The sequence below is a fragment of the Lissotriton helveticus genome, chromosome 11 (genome assembly GCF_964261635.1).
Source record: "Lissotriton helveticus chromosome 11, aLisHel1.1, whole genome shotgun sequence".
Classification (NCBI taxonomy): Eukaryota; Metazoa; Chordata; class Amphibia; order Caudata; family Salamandridae; genus Lissotriton; species Lissotriton helveticus.
The window spans coordinates 1,024,760,919-1,024,776,658 of record NC_136072.1 but is presented as its reverse complement, the minus strand read 5'-3'; the positions used below and the strand labels follow the sequence as shown (position 1 = coordinate 1,024,776,658).

The following is a 15,740-nucleotide window of genomic DNA, read 5'->3' as shown; positions in this document are numbered from 1 at the left end:
CTTGTCACTGAATGACTCTGATCTTTACAGCTTTACCATTGATCAGAGGGAGGCTTAATTTGATGTGGATGGTGCCTGTGATGGACACCTTGATGTCTTTTACTAAATCCAAATGGCTTGGCTTGTCACACAGGTAAGAGCACACACATCAGCTATATGAAATGGAGGTAATAAGGCATGGGATGAAACAGACCACTGGTGTAATTTTCCAGTTGCACTAGTGGCCACTGTGGTGGTGGGAAAGACTCCAGCATCTCCAGTTTCTGTGGTCTCCATGCATCTTGTCATATGAAGAAAAAAAAAACATGCTTTGAGATTGTCGTCTGTACATATAGTTGATTTATAGGTGGCTGCTCACCCTGCTGAAGGCAAAACCACTAGAGTGTGCAATAGACAGTACACATGCAGTAGCCTCAACAGAAGAAGACAATGGAAGGTGTCACAGCTTATAGACTCACATAGGCAAACAATGCACGTGAATCATAGTTCAAAGTGTCTAAGAATTAGAAGGAGGGTGAAGAAACAACCTGAGAATGTAAAGAAGCAGATACAAGGCCACAGGCTGTTTAACTCATGGTGAAGAAAAGAGAATGTTGGAAAGATAAATGTTCTAATTATTCAAGAGTCGGTCGGCATGTGGAAATATTTCCTTCAGGGAGGCAAGAATATACAGGAATGAACGAAAAGGCAACAAGAGTGTATGGTGGAAAGGATTCACTACGCTTGCTCACTTTGTACGATTAGTGCTTGCAATGTTTTTTTGGATTTAGGATCACTTGATCTACAAATGGCAAGGTATTGAACCAAGACATGGGCATGTGACTTACTGCACTACATGTGCCCTCTATTCCTATGCAGTTTGCCGTTCTTTAAAAGGCCTAATGTCATAACCACAATAGACGAGGAAGCAAATTAGAAAACTTTTCTGACTGTGACCAAGAGCATCCACAGCAATACCATGACCTGTGAAGACTGGAGAGAGGCTGGAATGTTGAGTGACTCATCCCACCACGAATGAGTTTGAAAGTGACGCTAAAATGGGGTGTTAATAGAGACTGAAGATTGCAGCCGTACAAGGGACCAAAGAATTTCACCTTTAAATAATTCAGAAAGTCTTTTTTATGGCTTTATTGTAATTAATGTATCATAAAAGCTATAATGATGAATCTTTGAAGCCACACACTTGTTTTCTTAACTAAAAATGAAAACAACTATTTCTGTCTAGACGTTACAGCAGCAAGAATGCAAACTTCTGTACAGCCGAAAGGAGGGACAGCGACCCGAGAACAAAGGGAAGAATCGATACAAGAATATTTTGCCATGTAAGTATTGGATTTCTTAGATATATTTTGTGCTATAATACATTGTTCCCTTGGTCTGACTGAACATGTTCAAACATGATTTGCACTTTGCCAGAAAAACTCCCAGAGAGCAAGTCTTTTTGTACTTCCTTCGCTATTAAAAAATGGAAATATCAAGTGTATTGATTATACTTATGCTAATGAACTAATAATAGTCAACAGGGCATACTGCACTGTATTCTAACAATTAGAACTCCAGAAGAACAACTTTTTTCCAACTAAAAAGCTTTTCTAGTCTGTCTTCCACATTTGATTTTACTGAATGAAGTAAAAAAAATGTTCTTCATTTACATCAGAGAAGGGTCAAAATTGCAATAGTTTGTTGAGTATGCTTATTAAGTCACTTATATTATAAATCTACTTTGGTGTTTCAAATAGAAATGTATATTTAGATCCTGATCGATAGTTTAGAACACTCATGGAGAAGAATGAGTCATAGGTGTTGTGATGCTGTGGTATGTGTGCCTTCATTTGAGGGGTTTCTTTCCTTAGTGTAACATGTATAATCCGCAAGCAATCTTTCCTGGGTGGTGGGTGCCTTTAGTCTCAAGGGACAATGAGGCAGATGCTTCCTTCTGTGTCTGAAAGAGTGTCTGATATTGACCATGGAACGCTTGTTAATTTGCTTTTACGTTTGTGACGAGTGAAGAAGAAAGTTGGTCAGGAGCAGGGTTTTACTATATCTTGTCTGTGGATTTTTTGTAATGAAAAGTTTAAAATTATTTCAAGCATGTTTTGACTTCTCCGTAACATGCAGTTTTCAAACTGTCTTGGGACAGCTGTAACTGCCGGCCTTCCCACCTGCCCCCTCACTTCAGTGAAGGCCATATTCCACATTGCTACCTACCAAATTTTGGGGAATATGCAATTAAAACACTGTTCCATACTCTGTAAAACCCCTTATCTCTATTGATCTCCGTGCCTCTGAAAAAAATAAAATGTAATTTGCTTTAGAATTCACAGATTCAAAATCTATACATTATGATTATCCAGGTGGAAAGGTGTTGGCAGTGCTGGTTATAGGCATGGAGATAATGATTTTGATCATCATCTTAATTATTTCGGGTCTACAGAAGAAATAGTGTTGTAGAGCCCTGAAATCAATATTATATTCTTACCTGCTTATGTGCCTGCTCTGCAGACTTCCTCTGCTCAGTACATGTACTAAGTGACATGAAAGGTGGCTGGGCTATTTAAAGTGCTGGATTTGGGAACCATTGTAAATGCACACAATATTTTGTCATCTTTTGACAAAGGAGTATGAAAGAATGATGTAAAACATTATGGACTGCGGATTTAAAGACCTTCTGAAAGTATGTACATACAGCAAGAAGCTGAATCTACTGCTGCTATTAGCAGCCGACCCCACATTTGCTATGAAAGAAGTTACCATAGAAATTTAAACCTGTCCAAAAGAGGTGCAAAGTGAGATTTGGGGATAACAACAGTTTAATATTAATGCGGTTCACACCTTTATGTTGTTGTTGTTTTTTAATCTACTTGTTTGAATTATTATTTGTACACTCTGTGTTTTCACTTAGACACAGTTGGGCCCCTGGGCTGACAAATAGATGGGCAGAACGTATTGCAACCCCGTGATTAACCTGCAGCTGAAAAGGGTAATTTCATGTGTATTTTTTTCTCTTATTAGTCGATCACACCAGAGTTATTCTGCATGACGGAGACCCTAACGAGGCAGTATCGGATTATATCAATGCTAACACCATTATGGTAAGCGCTGTTGTTTTGTTCTTATTTTATTATTACAAAATAGACTACAGTAAATTTAAAAGTTATCTTAAAATTTCTGAGATGCAGGCATTTCACCAGTTTATGGTAATGCAAAATTTGATATTAAAAATGTTAAGGGTGGAGGCGGAGCCAGACCGGCGGCCAAGATGGTCGCCCGGGCTCTCGGCTCCGTGGACCTTCATCCCCCACCGCCTGTTCCTGTCGCTTATCCTCCGCTGCGACGGTGTTCCCGGAGGTCGGGCGGCAGGCTGAGCTGCCGCGTCCGACTTCGGGTTTTTTTTGAGCCCTGAATCCGAAGATGCGACCCCTCGTATTTTGCGGCCTTCCCGGGGCTGGAAGCCGGGACCTCGCATGATTCTGCTGCCGTCCGCGAGTGCAATAACAACGGCCTCGATGACCCAGGAAGTGCCGGTCTACCGCTACGGAGGTCGGCCCGTCTTTGTGAGTGTGCCTCCAGCGCTGGCCTCATGGAACCAGGTGAACACACTCCCCTCTGCCCCCCTCTGCCGATTATGCTTCCCCCCACCCTCATCGGGCGGCTGATTGACGCTATGGCTGCCTGGACGTTGTTCTTTCTTCCCGGATGGGACCCAAATTTGCCTAAGTGGAGCGTCTTTATCCTATATTTCCAGTCTTCGTAGCCGCTTGATGCACAAAGCAGCTGTGATATTTTCTGGTGTTGGGGAGGAGCTCAACTGTGGCCGTCTGCGGGAAAGTGGACGTGGCGGCCATACTTTGTGAAACGCGGGGGCGCGCTGTTATTATGCACCTCACTGAGTCATGGACTGGCGGTACTGGTTTGGTTTGGACGGCGTCCATGCTGTGTGTCCCTCTTGGAGGTGGTGCATCGATGGGACACGCCTGACAATGGCGGTGGCAGTTTATATTGCTGATCGAGGGGTTGGGACGGTCTGCCCCCTGTGTGTTCGAAAGACGACATTTGATCTGGACCGTTCCGGAACACCCTGGATACTGTGGACTGCGCCCGAATGCCCGATGCTGATACTATCCTGGTGCTACTTTGTGTGTATGGGCCCTTCTACAATTTCCCGCGTTGACTTTGCTGTGCGGTACGAAATCGGCTCTCTCGGTGGTGGGTAAGCTGGACTGGTACCCGGAGGATTCCTCGTTAATTCCAAGTGGTACGACGCTGCAGTGCCTACTCCCGTTGATGCTTTGTTTCTTTGGTGATGCCATTGGACATGTGTTCCTCGCTCCTTTCCAGCTCCTCTTCTGATGGCTGGCGTCAACTTGAGACCTTGAACTGAGCCTTGACTATTCTGTTTGAACTCACCTTTGCTCTTAAAACGTGATCGATGGAGTGGCATGGATGATCTTCGAGTGTGACGTACACTGATATACTGTGAGGTTTTCGGCTGCCTTTGAATTGACATGTTGGTTTCCTCCGGTGCTTTGATGGCGGGGCCCTGCACCGCATGGACTGGGATGGGCTGATGGCACGGGCTGTATGGGTTTCGTGCATGATAATGCTTTGTTCTTTCGGGGTGTTACACAGGGGGATTTTCGTTACGTCTCTATCTGTTAAGCGGCCGAGCAGTAATTTTATCCTGTTTTTGTGGACATCCTGAGACTCTGTCAATGTTTCTGGCGTATTTGAGTTGCTACGCGGCGGTGGGGGGGAGGGGGGCCGGGAGCCTGTTCTGGGGACCCTCCAATGTTTTTTCTTCTTTCCCCCTTTCTTTTGTATCTATGTGGATTATTGTCCTTCCTTTCATCTTTCTTCTTCTATATTTCGGGTTTTTTGACATTGGGCGACAGGCACGCTGCTAGGGGGGTGGGCCGTAGCCGTCAGCAGAGGTGCAGGGTGGGGGGGGGTAGTGTTATTGTTTGTATCTCTCTCCTTTTTGTTCCTATGGCCTTTTGTTTATGTTGTTCTCGGTTTTTCTGTATCTTTTCTTTCTCTCTCTTTTCTGGGGTCCGAATTGCTGTACTCTCGTTGTGCTCTGCTCCTTTGGATACCGAGGGTTGATGTTTTTCTGGTATTTCTGGGTGCAGTGTGCCTCTACTGATTCTGGCGGGCAGGCTGTGTTGTTTATTGTTTATCCTGATCAGCTGTTCTCGTGCTAAACTCCGATTTACCATAGTCCTGCCTGTGCATGTTCGGTAATGTGATTATCTCCTGTTTTGTATGGGCATAATTGTGCGGCGTTGGATCCTGCTTATTCTTTATTATCAAAAGAAACCTTCTCTAATCCTGTGATTCTTGTGCACCAACTGCATCCTTGAGCTGTGGGATATCTTTGGGGAGGCGGGTTTACGTATTTTTTGGGCTTAATTGACTTGATTGACCGCCTCTACTTTGATGGCCGACCGTGATGGTCTGTAGGCCAAAGCCTGTAACTGTATTGTGGAACAATAAAGGTTTTAAAAAAAAAAAAAATGTTAAGGGTGGCAGGGCAGCGACCTGTAGTGCAATACAAACCAGCCAAGGAAAACAACATTTTTATCTTTTAACTTTACCAAAGCTAGATTTTTGGAAATAAGAAAAATACTGCTTCTATCTCATTGACAGGGTCTGTACAGCCTTTGGACTTAAGAGTTCTTATTTTTCAGTGCACCTTTTTTTTGTTTTTTATTTTTAATTTGTACTTTTAATAAGAATTGAAGGTGTACGAAATAGATTGTGCAACAGCATAGGCATCTACTTATATCACTGTTAGTTGTTGATAGGTTAAAATGTTCTTGTTAGTGTGTAGGTGTGTTGCAGTACCCTTGCACGTCTGAGTCACTGCTACTCAACACAAGAGTCAGCCTACCTCCGCCTCTACCACCAGTCATTGTTGATTGCATTTTAAACTTCACAGGTTTTGAAAATGTATGGTGCATGGTTCCTCAGGAGAGGCGATTTGAGTATTTAAAGTGAAAGCATTTCAGCTGTAGTTGGAATTTAAGGCAAGCAATTGTTGTTTTGTGCTTTTACTGTTTTTTCTTGGTGTGATGACTTGCTTCCTGCTCTGTGTACAATGTCAGCACGCATAGGGCGGGATCCTTGTATGCAGAGAGTGGATGTGCCTATGTGGAAATGTCAGTGTGAGGCTTAACTCCTTCAGACCACTTCTTCTAAGACGATTTTTACCCTGCATCTCAAATGTGATAATGTAAACTAGGTCATATAGAAATGACAATCCTCCCACACTCCTCTTTTTGCGTGGGTGAGCTTTAATCCGCAGTATGGCTCCGATGTCATTACAGGACTGCTGGAACTTTGTGGAAGCAGATTTATTACAACACATTTTACAGTTATTTAGCTGTGTGACATGTTTGTTGATATAATTTATAGAAATCGTAATCATAGCCATTTTCAAATATTGTTCAATGAATGTTGCACTCTAATTAAAGTTCAGAATGTAACTTTCAATGGATTTCCTCTCCTTTGTTTTTTTAGCCCGAAGGAGATTCTAAATGCAACAACTCTAAGCCCAGGAAGCGTTACATTGCCACTCAAGGGTGTTTGCAGAACACAGTCAATGACTTCTGGAGGATGGTTTTTCAGGAAAATTCTCGAGTAATCGTCATGACCACCAAAGAAGTTGAAAGGGGAAAGGTACTAGACATTTACATAAGCATGTACATTCATACATTTTTCCATGTTAAGGCACACATTGCAAACCATAAGAAAACTGTTGTAAATAGAATGGTGATAGATGACAGGATACTTATAGTTGATTACATGTAGATTTATTCCAAGACCCAGCTGAGTACAGACCTCGCCAGCTGACCAGACCTTCAGCTGAAACAGGTAGAACACTCTGGTACAAGTTAGAACACTCAAAGGTATTCTGGGAGACTGAGAAGGTGAAAACACTAAGGAAGGTCTAATGACTAGTGTCAGCCATATTACAAGAAGAATCAATATACAACAAAAACATGTATGGGTTGATAAATAGAAATGCATACTGACCTTTGTTAAAGCAACCCATTAGCATTTGCTCATATGGTATCATAGTTCATTACTTGATTACTCTAAGAAAGTTGTTTACATTACCTTCTACTAGATGGCTTTAATGTAATCCAATACTAGATGCACAACACACACTCTCAGTCTGTGCAGATCATTTAAAGATTAGTTGTATCAAAGGCCACTGTCCCAATCGGTCCTCTCTCCATCACTGGGCATATGGCGTGCCGGCTGCCATACAAATACTTGTTTTTTTACCCACAGGGCCCACGGTCTCTGCTTGGGATATGTCCGTAACATTTCAGTTGATAATTAAAGTACACCATGGATCATTAAAGTATACCATGTCATATTGTCATCTGTTCCTGCTAGGTGCATCCTGCTTTGAGCCTTCCTCTTCTTTTGGGGGTCGCATCTGATAGATTTTCCTATCCCTCAAAGTTGGTATCAGTCTCTGTGAAGAGAAGGAAAACAGACAAGCATTCTCTACCCCTTTCTTGGGGTTATGCCTACAGGAGTGTGGGGTTGTTTAGAGAAGCTTGCATTGTTGCAAGTTCTTGAAAAGGGACCCCACCTGGAATTCCTAAAATCATTACAAACACACACTTTGATTTTTGTTTTTGATAATTTTTATGGATCATATGAATTATGATTATCACCATACTATAGATAGCCTGTGAGGTTATAAATATTGTTTTATGGTTTTATTATTAATAAAACATAGTGATATCATACAACTAATCACCTAATTTATTAGCCTGGAGCTCCCTGTCTGCCTTGTTGAATGAAAGTATTATGCTGTTTATTACCAAGTGAATGTAGTACCCCATCACACCTATTGCAGACTGAGGAGTCCTCAATTAAATGTCCCAGAAGACTGCATGCCCTCCCCCCACCTTCATCAGGGAGAACTTATAAAGGTTTTTTTCCATAGCATTCCTCTGGAGTTGGTGGGGACACCCACTCAAGCAATGAGAAACATTAGTATACGTTGGTTTTGGAACACTGTTCATGCGGAAACTAAAGCCACATCAAGGTCATTCTACATGAAATGTTTATCTCATAACTGTAACCACTGGTAATTTGGAGCAGCCTAGAAATTGAAAATTTGGTTTCAGATCAAGCCACATAGAGCACGTGACGGGGCCTGTTTGCTTTATGTGAATAAAACAAGGAACTCAAATTTATGTCAGGACCCCATTCTGAGCCTAATGCTAAGTGAATACATTTTAACACACATAAATATACCATAGTAACATCTATTAAGGCTTTTTCCCCCCAATCACTTAGTTTGCAAAGTAATGAGCTTGCTGTTATTAGAAGTAGAATTCTGTAACAGCGTTTAGGACTGTGCACTTTGCCAGCTATGCATTCCAGACAGAGTACTTAATTGCTTGACCATCCAAAAGCGTTTTGGACCTTACAATGGATAGAAAATGTCTATATAAATACCATTACAGTGCATTACGATATTCCTGCCCTCCACAGTTAACTGTCTCTCTACCCTTACCGTACCTTATCTTCAACTGCATTATGCCCATCTCTTAAACTCTTTGTACCGAACCCGGATCTAATCCTGGTGTTTCCATTCACCAGGAATAGACCAACAACTCACTGCAAGTCAGGACTCCCATCGAAGTTCCCACACGCATTTGTAATGGGTTTTATATAGCGTTTACTACCCCTGATGAGGCGTCACAGTGCTTTTCGGCGAGTAGCATACAATTACGGACCCTAAAAAGGATTAGCATAGGGAAATATGCCTTAATTTTAGTGGTGGACATGCAAGTCTGTTAGTGGGATAATGGAGTGATAGAAGAGGGAAGAGTCTAGAAAATGTTATTTGGGAAATCATAGTAGTAAGATGAGGTTTGGAATGAGTCAAAGGAAGGATTCATGAGGAAGTTGTTTGGGAGATCATACTTGTAAAATGAGGTTCTGAGTGAGCTGAGGTGGCAAGAGTCTAAAAAGGGTTATTCTGGAGATCATAGTTGTAGAATGAGTTTTGGGATGAGTCAGAGAGTGGAGGTAGAGGATATATTGAGAGATGTATGGGGTGAGACATAGAGTAGTCTATTGGAGAGAGTCAAAAGTCTTTTTTCCTTCTACAGTAGGAGTAAATATATAATCTGAAAGAAACACATTAGTGATAGATTCCTTACCTTAGGAGTCCGGCAGTCGGCTCCGCGTCGCTCAAGGTCCCGGTCCCGCGGGAGGTCGAGGGACCGGTCGCGGAGCCGCCACCACCGTTCATCGGGATCAAAGTCTTCGCACTCGGGGTCAGGTAAGACGGAACAATTCAATAATTAAAGAAGCGCCATCACTCTCTGACTTCAACTCGTGCAACACGGCTGAGGGTGTGGGTGGTGCCTCCCCCGTGCCTCCGGCGGAGCCTACGCAGTCGCCGCCCACCTACCCGCCCTTCCCGGGTCCGTCGGCGACTCCGGGCCAGCTGCAGGAATTTCTGTCAGCCATGGCTCGCCTCTTTGGGCCGTTGCGCACTGCCGGTGCGCCTTTGGGCCCCGCGGGCCTGACTGGGCGTTCTAGCCCTGTACTGCGGGCGGCACCTGCATCGCTGTCTGCTCCGGTCCCGGCACCGCAGGACCCCCATGGATCCGAGCCTGGATCCTGGTTGACGCCGGTTGGACTTGTGACCCCTCCACTGACGTCGACCCCACCGGCACCACCACCGACGTCGACCCCACTGGCACCACCTCCAACGTCGCCCGGCCCACCGGACGACGTCGTCCCCAGTTTCAGCCCGATATGGTTACGGCGCCAGACCGGCGTCACTCAATTCCAGCCTCCTTATTTTTAGCCTGTTTATGAGACTTCGGAGGAATGGGAGAACTGGGAGGGGTCTGAGCACCCTCTCTCAGCACAATGTGAGTTTGACCCAGACTAGGTAGAGGAGTTGGGGGATGCCAGTGGTCTTGATACCTTTCCTGACCTTGGCATGCTGTCTCCTCCTACCATGGCTACGGAGGAGGGTGCAAGTTACGCAGTGGTGTTGCGTAGAACGGCCGAGGCCCTTTACCTCGAGCTCCCTACAGTGACCATTAGGACTAACCTCCTGACAGAAGTGCTTCAGCCGGCAGTTACCTCTTCGGAGCCACTGCTGCCTTTTAACAATGCACTTTCGGACGTTCTTTTGGGCACCTGGTCTAGGCCCCACACAGGGGCTCCTGTCGATAGGAATGTGGCCCGTCGCCATCGCCCGACCCCGGGTGACCCCATTTTCCTTTCCCAACACCCCACCCCTGAGAGCTTGGTTGTCCAAGCCTCTGCATCCCCGAGTGCATTCCCTACCGCACCACCGGACAGGGAATCCAAGAAATTGGAGCAATTTGGTAAGAAGATTTTTTCTTCTGCCAGTGGTGCGCATGCTGCCTCAATGTCCGGAGGCTGCCCGGACGGCGCTCCCTCAAGCTATTGCGGAAGGGAGGGATGCAGCCAAGTTCACTATTCGTTGAGGCCTTGACACCGTCGACTCACTTGGCATGGCGATTTCCAAGACGGTGGTGCTCCGTCGCCACGCCTGGCTGAGGACAACTGTTTTTTCTGGGGATGTCTAGGACACTTTGATGGCTATCGCCTTTTCAGCAATAAAGCGGATAGTGTGTTGGAGCGCTTTAAGGACTCGTGGGCTACGACCAAGTCGCTGGATCTTTCCACCATGCATCCTCCTCCGCCTTCTGCTTTTCGCATGGAAGGGGCGCCCCGAGACTCTTGTTTCAGAGCCACAGGCCTGCACAGCAACAGTCTCAGCGCGGAAGTGGGACCAGCCGTGCCGGGTCAGGGGCCAGCGGGTGGGTCAGTCCACATCCACCCCAGCCACCACTGCCTCCAAACCTTCCTAGTCCGGTTTTTCATGTCCATCAAACGCCATTGTGCGGCAGGATTCGCCATCACCTCCCCCACTGGCGCACCATCACTTCAGACAGGTGGGTTTTACAAATAGTCCGAAGGGGCTACTCCCTCCCCTTCAAGACTACCCCTCCAGCCAGGCCACCCCAGTACCACCGCATGTCGGGGGATCACTTGGCACTTCTTCAACAGGAAGTCGCAGCCCTCTTGGCCAAGGGGGCCATCAAGAGCGTTCCTGCACCAGAAGTAGGACGTGGTTGTTACTCACACCACTTTCTGCTGCCCAAGAAGGCCTGCGTCCTACCTTGGACCACGGGGACATCAATCGCTTCCTCCGGAAGGAGAAGTTCAATATGTTAACTCTGGCTCAGGTCTTGTCTGCCTTCGACCCTGGAGACTGGATGGTAGTGTTAATCCTGCAGGACGCATATTTTCTCATCCCCGTCCTGCCGGCCCACTGGCATTACCTGCGGTTTACGGTAGGCCACGAGCACTTTGTTTACCGTGCTCCCCTTTGGCCTTACCAGCTCCCCTCGGGTATTCACAAAAGTGATGGCGGTGGTTGCAGCTCATCTACGCAGATCAGGGGTTCCAATCTTCCCCCTATCTCGACGACTGGCTGTTGAAGGCGGGCTCGCCCCTGACAGTCGTCTCCCACCTCCAGACTACGGCCAACCTCTTGCATTTGCTGGGGTGCTCTATCAATGTGCCGAAGTTGCACCAGATTCCCTCTCAGAAGCTCCTCTTCATCGGAGCGGTTCTGGATACACCGCACTTTTGGGTCTATCCTCCCGAACGGCGAGTCCAGGATTTTCAGGTACTGGCTCCGATCTTTCAGCCTCTATCCTGGGTTTCGTTCAGGATGACCCTGAGGATGCTGGGCCTCATGGCCTCCTGCATCCTGCTGGTCGATCATGCCAGATGGCATGTGCAGGCTCTGCAGTGGGACCTGAAGTTCCAGTGGGGGCAGCATCAGGGGAACCTGACCGATTACATCCAGATCTCGGTGGGCACTGCACAACAATTGCGGTGGTGGCTCACCAACCGGCTTTGGGTCAATGGCAGATCCTTCTCCCTTCTCCAACCAGAACACACAGTGGTGATGGATGCGTCCCTCCTAGGATGGGGCGGGCACAAGGGAGAGGCAGGGATCAGAGGCCTCTGGTGTCTGGTGGAGTCCAGGCTCCATATCAACCTGTTGGAGCTTCGGGAGATCGGACTTGCACTGAATGCATTCCTTCCCTCTGTCAAGGAAAGAGTAGGGCAGGTGTTCAGACAACACCACCGCCATGTGGTACTGCAACAAACAGGGCGTGGTGGGGTCGTGGACCCTATGTCAAGAGGCCCTGCGCCTCTGGACATGGCTGGAACATCAGGGCATTTCCCTGGTTGTTCAACACCTGGCAGCTTCACTGAATGCCAGGGCAGACGAAATCAGCCGCAGGTGCACGATGGATCACGAATGGTGTCTTCACTCGGCGGTGGTGCAAGGTCTCTTTCAAAAGTGGGGAGTGCCGTGGTTAGATCTATTTGCCACCGAAGAGAACGCGCAATGTTAGGAGTTCTGCGCTTTGGAATTTCCAAGGCGGCTCTCGCTAGGCGACGCTTTTCGTCGTGAGTGGAGTTGCGCTCTGTTGTACGCCTTTCCGCCTATACCACTTCTGCCCAGAGTGCTGAAGAAAATCAGGCGTGACCGGGCCCAAGTCATTCGACGAGTTTGGTATCCCAAGCTACTCAGTATGACCATCAAATCCGACTGCCTCTTCGGGAGGATCTTCTGTCGCAGCAGCAGGGGACGGTCCTCCACCCGAACTTGTCCAGTCTCCACCTCCGTGTGTGGAGATTGAGCGGATTCAGTTTATTCCTTTCGACTTGCCTCCTGAAGTCTGTGATGTCATTCTGGCAGCCATGCGTCCCTCCACTACGTGGGTATACGCCTGCAGGTGGAACAAGTTTGTGGCATGGTGCACAGCAAATGCTGTGGATCCCCTTTCTGCCCCTCTTTCGGAAGTCTTGCTGTTCCTTATTTCTTTGGCCCAGCAGGGCTCTGCTCTGGGCACTATCAAGGGCTACCTTGCTGCTATTTCAGCCTTTCTTAGGCATCCTGATCAGCCCTCTCTTTTCAAGTCCCCTGTTGTAAATAGATTCCTCAAAGGCATTACTCACCTTTTCCCTCCTATTCCCTTCGTAATGCCACAGTGGAACTTGAACCTGGTTCTCACGTATTTAATGTGTGCTCCCTTTGAGCCTCTTCACAACTGTCCTCTTCGTCTGTTAACTTTGAAGACTGCTTTCCTGGTTGCCATCACCTCTGCTAGAAGAGTGAGTGAGCTCCAGGCTCTTTTTTCCAAACCTCCTTTTCTGTCTGTCCATCTGGACAATGTTGTGTTCAGAATAAGTCCATCCTTTCTGCCAAAGGTTGTCACTGCCTTTCACATCGGGCAGACCATCACTTTGCCCACCTTCTTTCCACCTCTGCTTCCTTCCAGAGAGGAAAAGAGGCTCCACCGTCTGGACCCAAAATGTGCTCTCTCATTTTACCTGAATCGCACACAACAGTTCTGGGTGTATGACCAGCTCTTTGTTGGCTACGTGGGCGCCAAGAAAGGTCTGGCCATACACAAGTGGACTATCTCCTGATGGGCCATCTTGTGTATTAAAGCCTGTTATTCTCTGGCAAAAAAGGAGCCTCGGTGGGGCTGCGCGCCCATTCCACCAGTGCGACGGCTACCACTACGGCATTAGGACGTGGTGTCCCCTTACAAGACATCTGCCAGGCAGCTACGTGGGCCTCGTTGCACACTTTTACTAAGCACTATTACCTGGACAGCCAAGTCTGGAGAGACTGCTTCTTTGGCCATTCTGTTCTCCGGAACTTCCTGGTGTGATCTTGGTTCGCACACCCACCACCGGGTTAGTATTGCTGGGGTATCTATTCTAAGGTAAGGAATCTATCACTAACATGTTTTTAGTGAACAAGTTGCTTACCTTCAGTAACGATATAGCTGTAAAAACATTAGTTAGTGATAGATTCCTTACCGCCCCACCCATCCTCCCCGTTCTGCGAACTGATTTCTATGGTTAAGGTCATCCCTTTCAGGGCCCTAGTTTCAGTGCACCAGTGGTCAGTATCTTGCATGGCTCTGCGTTCCTGGCGCAGAAAGTCGTGTACAGAACTGACTTCAGAGTACGAGGGCGGCGTTTAAGTAGCTGCCCCGACGTCATCTCGGCGACCACGACGCCAACGACGGACGCAGAGCCGCACAACGCCACCTTTTGACACGCAGGGGTACTGCTGACGAAAACTTTCCGGATCCAGTCTGACGCCTGAGGGTAATTCTAAGGTAAGGAATCTATCACTAACTAATGTTTCCTACAGATCTATCGTTACTGAAGGTAAGTAACTTGTTCAATACATAGAAAGGGTATACATATATAAGGAAGATAAATAATATATCAAGATTTAAAGTTGTATTGTATAAACTCATTTTCCAGTGTTGCTGTACTTGAAGTTAATTTATTTGTGCATTTATTAAATAATTAATTTTAAATGATTGTATTTTGCTTTTATATTTCCCCCAGTATTTCAATAATAAAGCACTTGTAGATAAAATAGTTATAATATTTTCCTATTGTGAAAGATAAATAAAATAGGGACCTATAAGCATCTAATCAAGTAACATATGAAAACTATGCAGTGACATAAATTATGTTAAGCATAGAAAGTACATATATATATATATATATATATCAATTCAATAATTCACACTTTTTTCCTCACATCCAAGTTTGTATGAATAAGGCACGAGCTCAAAATTGCATCAAGAGGATTTTATTCCGTGACTGGCAACCAAAAAACTCGACGCGTTTCGGGAGACTTCCCTTGCTCAAGACTCGTGAGCAAGGGAAGTCTCCCGAAACGCGTCGAGTTTTTTGGTTGCCAGTCACGGAATAAAATCCTCTTGATGCAATTTTGAGCTCGTGCTTTATTCATTCAAACTTGGATGTGAGGAGAAAGTGTGAATTATTGAATTGATGTAAGGGCTCGCCACCCAGCACGAGCCTCTGTCACGATGTGGAGGAGTCAAGGCGGCGTTCGGAGTCTGCGGAACTTAATGAATTAATATATATATATATATATATATACACACACACACAAGTAATATATACATTTGTTAAGGAGACCTAAAAAATAACTATTTTTTTTAAAGACCATAGTTATTTTAAATGTATCTAGATACATTCATATAATCAAATTATAAATGTTTACATACACAGGGATATGCTGTACATTCGTTTTTGAGTATGGTAGTTATATAGGAAAGAGCCAACTCTTGAGTAGTGTTTTTTAAGACAAGATAATTATCTGTGGATCTTCTTTTTGGGGGTAATAAATTCTATAGTTCGGTTTCTTGAACAGAGCAGGATGTACCACCTATGTTTTTTTACTTGTATGGTGGGGTTTTGAGGTGAGATACCAAAGAGGAAATGTGACCTCACAGGGAGACTTTTGTTAATAGAGCTTGAGAGGCTCCTCTGGTAACATATACTGGGAACTTCTTGGCAAGTAAAGTCATGAGTATAGCCAATTTAAAATTACATTTTTAAGGGTCAAAGCACTGGCACGGACGCGTGGTTAACAGGCCACAGTGCACTCTCAGAGTTGAAAAACCAGCAGTGTCAGTCCAAACCTTTGGGGGTGATTGTGTAAAAATTGGGAGTGATTATGTAAAAAAAAAAAAGGCCTTTAATTTAATGACCCCCCCATCTAGATGAAAGATTATAAGCAACTAACCTATGGCAACATTTACAAAGTCCAAACTCTCTTGATAACCTCTAAA

The 15,740-nt window shown here is 45.7% G+C and overlaps 1 protein-coding gene across 2 annotated transcripts in view; it reads left to right on the top strand.

Moving 5' to 3' along the window:
• The window catches only part of PTPN11 (protein tyrosine phosphatase non-receptor type 11), a 581,214-nt gene that overhangs the window by 340,462 nt on the left and 225,012 nt on the right, over positions 1-15,740 (top strand). For both annotated transcript variants that reach the window (XM_078667419.1, XM_078667418.1), the window contains exons 7-9: positions 1,226-1,322; positions 3,013-3,092; positions 6,520-6,678. In XM_078667419.1, coding sequence (XP_078523545.1) covers positions 1,226-1,322; positions 3,013-3,092; positions 6,520-6,678 — 336 coding nt within the window. The remainder of the gene's footprint in view (positions 1-1,225; positions 1,323-3,012; positions 3,093-6,519; positions 6,679-15,740) is intronic.